The sequence below is a fragment of the Etheostoma cragini genome, chromosome 18 (genome assembly GCF_013103735.1).
Source record: "Etheostoma cragini isolate CJK2018 chromosome 18, CSU_Ecrag_1.0, whole genome shotgun sequence".
NCBI classification, from domain to species: domain Eukaryota; kingdom Metazoa; phylum Chordata; class Actinopteri; order Perciformes; family Percidae; genus Etheostoma; species Etheostoma cragini.
This window is the reverse complement of record NC_048424.1, coordinates 21578454-21588453: the sequence shown is the minus strand read 5'-3', so window position 1 is coordinate 21588453 and position 10000 is coordinate 21578454. Positions and strand designations below refer to the sequence as shown.

Below are 10000 nucleotides of genomic sequence, written 5' to 3'. Positions count from 1 at the left end.
CACACACACGCACGCTGTCTGACTCGCATGAGCCGATCATTTTAATTACACCACGCGGCAATGGGAGTTGGCACGGTAGATACAGAGGGGGAAGGGACGGAGCAGGGGGGGAAAGAGGAGGGAGTGATTTCCCTTTCATTCACAAAGATTTGATTACCTCTCTCTCTCTTACACACACACACACACACACACACGTCTGTTTGGATCAGCCTCAGCTCTCTGCCTCGTGACGCCTCAGTGTGCATAATTATGACTCACAAACCACACTGCTGTCACCCAGAATGCACTGTGTTATTAAACAGATTCCCAACAGAGAGAGGACACAGGGCCGAACACCAGACACTGGATGGATGTATCATAGTGTGCAACGTCCTTCTCCATTTTGTGTTGTGTTTGTCCGACTTCATCATGACAAATCTGTTGTCCCAGATGTGACGTGGCTTCAGCTTTGTGCACGGGCATCGTGGAGCCATCTGTAAACTACAGCTCCTCCAGAATATAAATGTATACACATCCATTAAATGGTTTCGTGCAAGCGGAGAAGCTAAACAACAGCTGCTGAACTGTCAGCGCTCATCCGTTGTCACAGATTTGTCACAGCAGTCTTGTTTCTGGTCCAAATTGCAAGTTGTACACAACGCAGCAGAAAGACTTTGTCTAAGACCCACATTACTCCGGTGCTCGAGGATCTTCATTGGCTACCAATAGGTTTCAGAGTGCATTTTGATATTTTAATCACTACTTATGGAGCCTTTCATGGTCAAGCTCGCCCTTATTGCACGCCAACACTCCTGCTCGCTCAATGAGGTCTGCAGGCTGAGACCTTCTAACTGACCCCAGAACCCGTTTTAAAACCAGAGCTGATTGGGACTTTTTTGTGGTGGCTTCAAGGCTCTGGACCTCTCTCCCTTTAGCTTGGAGAGCTTTGGATTCTGTGGAAACTTTAAAAAAAAAAACACCAAGACACGTCTATTTAGACAAGCTTTTAACTAGAAATAAGGCTTAGTATGTTATGTGTTGCTGTTTTATTAGTTTTTACTGTAAAGCACTTTATGACCCTTCTTGTCTGTGAAAGGTGCGTTATGAACAAAGTTTACTTACTTACTTACATTAACAAAATAGTTTTCATATTCTTTTTCAGTTTTTTGCAGCTGGTTGAATAAAAAGACTCAACCCTATGAGAACATACTACAGCACTACAGAAGTCGATTTTTTAGTATCAAGCATGACCGCAATCTTTCCATAGCCTTAACCAAGTGCTTTTAACTTGCTTTGAATAACCAAATATGTTATTTATGCCATGTGCAAATATTGGAACACAAATCTCTATCACTGGAAGGTTTGCAGATATGCTCAGTTTTGTTGCTCATATTAAACATATCCTCATTATCTACACTGAAGCATAATCTAGAAAATAGAAGTATATAGTTATAATATTTAAGAGACTATGTTTGCATCTGTCATTGTAGTCTATAAGCAGTTGTCTTTTACTTTTGATTCATTCTAACTTGCCAACAAGTGCTGTTCATCCCCCCCCCCCCCCCCAATCAAAATGACGTACCATTATCTATTTCAGCTGTGTCCCACATGCAAAATCTAATGATCAATAATCAATAAACATAGTCAATATTTGTCAAAACAGCAACCAGCTCTTTAAATTAACAATTATCTTGTAGATAATGCAAGCCACATTTCAAACTGATATATTCACACCTGCAATTAACAGATGATTGGACACTATTGTGCAGTGGAAACACGCTGTAGACACATCCAGAGGATTTAGCAGATTAGCATTCATTTAGAGTCATTTAAATTTGTGATGTCCAATAATCACTCTCTTTTTGCTCTTTTTTCCATCTCCACTAACTCAAATAGGGAACTACAGTATCTGGCTCCCACTGCTACACATAACACAACCATAGCTGTGTGCCATGGGATCAAAAAAAGGTCATCCATATTCTGAGCTTGTAAAAGTTTGGAACTGTAGAGTTATTTTGTGTAATTCAAGTTTGTGGAACAGTCGGGTTTCACAAAGTCTGAGCAGGACACACATATTTCCTGTGTGATCCAGAAGTTACAAGCACAAGTCATGAGTGACAAGTGGGAATTTTGACCCTGTTTTTACACTTAAGTAAATGGGGTTCAGTGTTTTGACCAAGGAAACTTCGACATGGGACTGCAGGGCCAGGGATTGAGCCACCCACCTTCAAATTGGCAGGCAACCGCTTTCCCACTGAGACACAGCGTTTTCTTTCAAACTGTTAATCAAACTTTTATAATGAAATGCGAATTAGGTGTGTTTCAATCAACTGGTTTTGAGCGAATAAACTAGTCTACGGCATAGTTTCATCAAAAGTTAACGCTACAAGCTACACATGGCTGTACTCAGCCAGTAAATAGAGCTGCAGAGGTTGCTAACCTGAAAACAAAACATCTAACCCACCCATCTAATAATGCATTGGGCTCAATCTAGCAAGTTGTTCTTTTATGTCCATGAGTATTAGCCATGTATCATACTGTCCAGAGTGACCCTTTCCACAGTCATTTGATCCATTATCCATAGGACAATATTTACCGTAGCAGCAACTATTCACCAGACGGGGTTTTACTGGGTCGAAAGCAGTTGCATTGAACACCGACGTTAAACCTATTTTTATTATCATAAACGTGTTACAAAGTTAGGGTTTGACATTTCAAAGGTGTAATCAAGAGAACACACCTGTAGCAGCTGTGGAAAAAAATCACAAATCATACAATTTTCCGTTTTATTCCACCACCCCTTCTGCACTTGCATTTGCCTGCCAGTGTTTTTGACTATTTATGACTATTTAGTCTCGCATTGCCAGACCCTCTTCCAAAGCACGCTCAAGGAGGGTCTGGCTACTCCACACAGAGGTCTCAATATACCCTGCAGAAATCTGAGGAGCAGTCAAAAATAGTCCACAATAAATCCACCGAATTTAAAATTCCAACACAGAAACGGAAAATTCATGCATCCGGCGGAATTTCCTGCAGAACCTGAGCAGTCCAGGAAGTAGAATGCAAAAGCAGACTATGAGTAGTACAGGCAATACCATAGACCAAGACATTTGGATTTATTTCAGGGTAAACATCAGATGCACACAATATAGGTCCATGTTGTGTGCATCTGGTGCCTGTGCGTGCCCCCCCACCCCCAACACACCTTCACTGCTATAAGAAACCATGCACTCACTTTCACATGTCTGTTTTCACACGTCTGAATTGGATTCTTTCCTAATACATGAGTTGATTTTCCTTCAAGCGATTCTAGAGTACTGTGATCGATAGTATTGAGTACTGCGATTTTTTTTTCCTTCTTCAACAAAAATAAAAAGGTGAATTATTATTATTATTAACACTTCTAGGGACAATATATCATGAGACATTTCTAAAAACCTTTTATCTAAAAAGAATGCACATCCCATGTCAGTCAGCCAGTCAGACATTAATATCCTTTGTAAAGAAAAACATAACATGGATTTTTTGCAATTTCTGCTTTCTGTCTGATTTACTGAAAACGATATGATGTAGTCACTGTCAGTGGTACCGCATAAAAATATATATATACTGTATATATATATATATATATATATATATATATATATATATATATATATATATATATATATATATATATATATATATATATATATATATATATATATATATATATATATATATTTACTTGGGAAAATAATTCTACAAAATATCGCAAAAAAAATCACAATACATACAATTTTCAGTTTTATTCCAGCTTGCCAGTGTTTTTGCTGTGTGTAAGCTGTTGTGTGCCATTAATTCAGCACACAGTTCCTACTAATGTTAGTATTCTTAAAGGTCAAACACACAGCACCAACTTCTCCTGTCAATATGCATCAGGCAACAGGGATGGTGCTGGCTCGATAAAAGCCCACACCATACTTCTAGAGCATAATGAAACACTCAGTCGGAGCTGGTGGCAAGGGTTGGAGGCCGGCATGGCCAAGGCCTGCTGGGTCAGCCACGAGCAAATGTACAAAGCCGTCATTTAGTTCCAAAATATAATAATAATTTATGCTGTTTATTGATCCCCAGTGGCGAAATTACAATTTAAACTCGTTTTTTTAGTAATCACTATACACAGGTCATACATGCAGAAATGGAGAAATACCAGAATGAGTTGGGTGCCGGCTGGACCAGCACCCTAAGAGGTTGGGGTATGGTGCCTTGCTCATGGGCACCTAAAAGTGCCCAGGTAGGGAAGAGGCCCCTCTCCAGCTACCGATCCACACAACGTACTTTGGTCCACACAGGGACTTGAACCGACGACCCTCCGGTTCCCAACCCATCTCCCTGCGGGCTAAGATCCTGCCACCCCAAAGCTAGTTCTCATAAAAACCAGGGATCCTAACCACTAGACGACATGGGACCATGCCACTTAACATGTAGTACACAAGCCTTCTTCTTGGTGTGTCTTAGTCTAGGTGGCATCTACGTCTGTGCAGTTATTTAAAGCACACCACATGTACAGTCATATGCATAAACCCACAGTTGATGAAATGATTACAAATGATTTCTTTATGAAATATCAAATGTGCATTGAGTCAATTTCATGACAAAGGCGGTAATACAAATGAAAGACCAACTTGCTTAGATAAAATGAGACAATATTAACATTAGAGAACCACCATAATAACTAAATGAAATGATAATGCTCCCGCTGCTGACATAGGATCATTCAAGAGCCTTGTGTTGGAAACGGAAATAAGAAATCAGCTAGTCATCTAACTCCAGATCTACTTCATTCAGTATAGTCTTATAACAGGACAAAAGTCTCTAACTTAGTATGAGCAGTGGGGCTTCACATGCTTGATTTGTCTCACAAAACCCCCAAAAACTCAATTTGATGCAAAACTGAGAAATATAGCTTGAAAAAGGACTTCAAATTGACCAATAAAACAAGACTCCAGGGCTCTGTACTTTGGTACGACGGCTTTGGGCTAACTGAGATCTCTGAGTTATTGGTGTAGTGTCAGACCAGTAGACTACAGTAGAACAGAGGCTGCTGCCTTTACAGTCTATTAATCAATAAGTGGGAGAGATGGAGAGATGGTGGAAAAGGAAAATGAAAAGATCAGAGGAATCAGACACTCAGGCTCCATCGAGCCAGGGATCACTCCTTCCAACCAAATCCCAGACTAGAACCACCCAGCCCGGACTTACTGTCCCAGGATTCCCCCCCCCCCCCCCCCCCCCCCCCCCCCCCCCCCCCCCCCCCCCCCCCCCCCCCCCCCCCCCCCCCCTAGAGGCCAACAGCACCTTGAACCTCTCCACAGCTGGACATAATTGTAACTAATGTGTCTCATCTTGACTAATGAGAAACAGATCCTGCAGCTGTGTTGGGTTCAAGGTTTTGACTCCCTGGGTTATTGTAAAAGGATAAGCCCGCTCAAGCATGGTGGTTGGTTTGGTTTTATGACCACGTTCAACGTTTATAATAGCCGATATATGAAATATGGCTGTTCCTTTTCAGATCACAGTGGTCGGAGTCTCTCTTTCTAGAAGACACCCAGAGGAGACTTTATAAGATTTGATACCGTAGAATCAAAACAAAGGCTGATTCTAAATCTAAACCCTGCCAAAGACCTGTGACTTTTAACCCTTGTGTTGTCCTCCCGGGTCAAAAAGGGACAAACACTTGACATTATTGTCCCTTTTTAAGGCTTTTTTTTTAGCTTTCACTAACACCACCTTACTACCACTAGTGTTACTGTAAGTTTTGGAGTTCATGGTCAATAACCCTCCTTTATATAGAATTATACCTAATATTTGAGTTAAAAAAGCAGAAATTATGAATTATTAGACTAATGGTTAAGATCAGAGGACCCTGCAGATGAGTTAAGTCAGGAATGAAAGTGATCAGTTGGATTTGCAAAGAGCGTTGTAAGGAATCCAATCCATTTTTGCGGTAAGTTGGTTAAAAAGGAACTCATATTTCAGATGTAGACATTTTTTAATGGGATGACAGGAGGGTTAAAACACTTCTGACTAACTCTGGTCCTGCAGTTCTCCGTGCTGCTGCTGCTGTTTTGACCTGGAGTAGTGCATATCTGAACTGAACTGCAGCTCACAGCTTGGAGATCAATGTTCATTAGATCACAGCACAAAACAAAACAGGAGGAAAAAAAATCTATAGTAGGACAGCGAAGACACACACACACACACACACACACACACGTACACACAGAGAGAGAGAGAGAGAGAGAGAGAAAGAGAGAACTCAACGGTTCTACCAAACAAACACTGTCCCACTATCAACATGTGGACAGACAGAGGCGGATCCAACCGGACCACACACTGACAAGCAGAGACACACACACACACACTCACGCACACAGCCATGTGAAGTCCTGGCTTGTTGTGGTGAGTCCCAGTCTATGTTGCCACCTACAGAGCACCTCTGTACAGCACAGAATCACTCCTTCTAAATCACAGCGGAGCATCTATGGCGCTGTCAGACAAAACCTAAAATATTTAGTCTATGGGCTGAATGCTTGTCCGGCTAGTTTAAATCCGTAAAATAAAGCTCCAATGCAGGAGGAAAATGTGTCAAAAGTCCACACCCACAGTAGTCCTAAGCAGGTGTTTTTAAGTGACACATTAAAGTCAGCGTGCTTGCATACTAAAACATTTAATTTGAGAGACTAAACCATTTTCCCTTAATGCGATACATAAAGGAAATGGAGGATAAACAGCTGATAGAAAAATACAATCTCTGAAAAATCATTTAGCTGTCTGTTTATACAGCTTACTTCATACTCGGGGTTTGATTGAAGTCTTTGATCATTTTCTCTTAGCTTGTGTACATGGGTAACAAACAGTACTATACTGTAAGAATTAGTAGTGCATACTATCTACAGAGCAATCACTATGTACTATAAAGTAAGTACTGTATGTATTCAGGTGTGTTCCTGGGTTTTACAAACTGTGTTCAAGGCATTTGTCTAATTTACTTCATCCTATAGCAGGCTACAGTACATGAGGATTTTAAGCCTTGCTCAAAGGCAAATGTCCTCTAAGTGTCCGACACACACACACACTTAGTGAGTTTGAAACTGGACAATATTATGTGTTTTGTGCAATAACACTGGCTTAAAATGTGTGCAATACTCTGCTGCTACTATTTATTCATTATTACTGTTCACCATGTAAATACTGTATCATACAAATTCCTTTAACTATGTAAATATCCACACTCCTTATAGTTCTTTATTTATATTTCTACACTGATATTTACATACCTTTGCTACTGTAACACAGAATTTCCATTCAGGGATCAATAATGTCTTTCTGATACTGATTCTGATGTCAAGCCATATAAGGTACCATCAATTTATAACATAGAGCTGAAATAATAGTAGAGATAGCAACAGCACAGAGAGAGAGAGAGAGAGAGAGAGAGAGAGAGAGACACTAACCTGACCTATGGCACCCTGACGGCTAAATCCCACTCTGACCCTGGTACACACACACACTCACACACACACTCCCTCACAGATTTCAAAGCCAGCAGCCATTGGAGTCAGCTCAGGGTTTCTCCTGTTGAACCCGTGCCAACTGCTGGGGCCCCACCCACATCTGTGTAGCAACAGGCTCGCAGCTGATTGGTTGTACGGCTGGGTCCTACCAGTAACATTTCCCTTTATAGGCCCCTCACACACCCAGCCAGTAAAACCAGTGCTCGCATCCCTGAGACAAGTGTCTGGATGCTCTCAGCTGATTGGCCCTCAGCTGGGAAGGTGTGCATGCGCATGTGGGTTCCATCTGTGTGGGTGTACACACATAGGTGTGCTCCTTCACATGAAACACATGTGGTAGCTTTGGAAATCCAGTGATTGAGATATGTGTCGCGATTAAACGCCTATATAAGAATTCTGCACGTGTAGTCTGGTTTCCATGCCAACACCTCTTTTTTTCCCTCTGCAGACAGCCTCCACGTGACACATCACAGAGCGATCTGGAGACAGAGATGTTAGCTGGTTTCATCAGAGCTGGGCGCGTGCTGATCTGAGAGCTCCACATTGTGTCGGCCCACCGGTGACCTGCCTGTCAAAAAACGCGCGTGGTCCTGTGATACACCTTTTGTGCATGCGGTCACATGCACATCACAGGCCTCTGCGTGACACTGCGCCAGTGAAACGAGCTGCACCCCCGTTAATAAGATGCTGTGGCTTATCTTAGCCTTTAACATCCCGTAAAGATGCGCAGTGGAATCACAGCAGTCTGCGCGTTATTGCGCAGAAAACCAGCAACGCATGCTTCTGCTTACCTCATCTTTCCTCTCCTGTCCGTTTAAGTGAGATGAATAATGTTTTCTGTGTGCTCGGTGCTTTGTCCTTGAGTTGAGTTCCAATAAAAGGATCCAGGAGCAGCACCTCTGGGTGCTGGAATAAAAGAAAACAGCGATGGTGCCAGCAGCCTGCAGCCGGCTGGGTGTGCAGATGTTGAGGGTGGAAAAGGCGACAGGGTGTGGAAAATGCTGCACGGAGGGCCACAGTTATAAAGGTCTGGCTTTTAAAAAAACACAAGAAATAATAAAACTGTTATCCGGTGTGTGGTCAGGCGGCTGGTGGTCCGGCCGAGGCCATCTCAGAGGGAAGGACGCCGCGGTCCGCAGGACGAGAAGCCGGGCGGAGGGGCTGACAGCGGCTTCTGAGGTGCCATCTTTTCCTCCCTTCAACCACTGGGAGGCTGGGGAGAGAGAGAGAGAGAGAGAGAGAGGGAGAGAGAGAGAGAGAGAGAGAGAGAGAGGTGGTTTTGCTGCACGCCAGCGCCCTCGGTCTGCAAGCAGCTGGCACACCGTCTTCTTTGAGAATAAGTTCTGTCAAATTTAAATAAAAATGTTTGAAAAACACTCATACTGTTCTGAAATGATTTCATTCATCTCCAAAACAATGAAGAGCTTTACATGAAGCTTAGTGAGATGATTGGATATAAAATACAATGATTACCACAAATACTGTAAGCCTTTAAGACCCTGCAGAAGTAGTACTGTTTGTATTGTATTATAGTGTGTGTGTGTGTGTGTGGGGGGGGGGGGGGTATTTGAACTAAACACCTAATTAGAATCATCTGTCATAGCTACTTGTCTTCCATGTCCCCCATCAATTTTCCCTTCCCCTCCCTCTCCTACTGCTAACTTAAAGTATTACTACATGCTGCTGTACATATTTATGCAGTATTTGGCCTTCATACACACGATACTGTAGCCGTTACTGTAGAAAAGAACAGCCAGCGTGTGTGTGGCACACACACCTGTCAGCAGCTGGATGACCAGCTAGCAGCTGTGTGTGTGTGTGTGTGTGTGTGTCTGCAGCTGCTTCCTCTCATGGGGGTGGGGGGGGGGGGGGCAGATCCATCTCCACTGAGGATCAGTTCACCTGAGGCTTTCTCAAAGACTAATGTCATTATGAAACACCAGTGGTGTGTGTTTGAAATGATGCAGATGTGTGCATATTTGCTAAAATTATTAGAAAGATTGGGATTGCAGATAAATGATATTATTTTGGGGCGTCTTATTCAATTTTATAGCATTGGAAAACAAATGGAAGTGGTTTTGAAATAGTATTGAGTAAAAGTTGACATATTCCAGTCTGTGATTATCATCAACATCCATTCCTTTAATTTTAGTCTCAATAATTCCTAATTTCTGCTTTTCTAACTCAAACATTATGTATAATTTCCTATAAATGAGGTTTATTGACCATAAAGTCCAAAATAACTGTGAAACTAAAGTTAATACGTTAGTGTTACGTGTGTTGAAAACATAAAAAAGGGGCAAACTTTGAAAAAAAAGTTTCAAAAGTGTTGAAAAAAGGGACAAAAACATAAAAAGTTAAAAACATCGGGGAAAAAACTGTCAACAAAAGTGTTGATTTTAAATTTTGACGGGAAGACAACAAAAGGGTTAATACATTTATTTTTTTAAATCCAGGTGTGG

General features: G+C 41.9%; 2 protein-coding genes across 4 annotated transcripts in view; both read right to left on the bottom strand.

Annotated features, from left to right (window-relative positions):
* evlb (Enah/Vasp-like b) overlaps positions 1 to 8765 on the bottom strand; it is a 52345-nt gene extending 43580 nt beyond the window's left edge. Inside the window, exon 1 of the mRNA XM_034899930.1 lies at positions 8330 to 8765. Within this exon, the coding sequence (XP_034755821.1) occupies positions 8330 to 8334 (5 nt within the window). The 5' untranslated portion in view covers positions 8335 to 8765. The remainder of the gene's footprint in view (positions 1 to 8329) is intronic.
* The window catches only part of LOC117961326 (bromo adjacent homology domain-containing 1 protein), a 45581-nt gene continuing 40033 nt past the window's right edge, over positions 4453 to 10000 (bottom strand). For all 3 annotated transcript variants that reach the window (XR_004660385.1, XR_004660386.1, XR_004660384.1), the window contains exon 9: positions 4453 to 4464. The gene's annotated coding sequence lies outside the window, so the exon portion shown is untranslated. The remainder of the gene's footprint in view (positions 4465 to 10000) is intronic.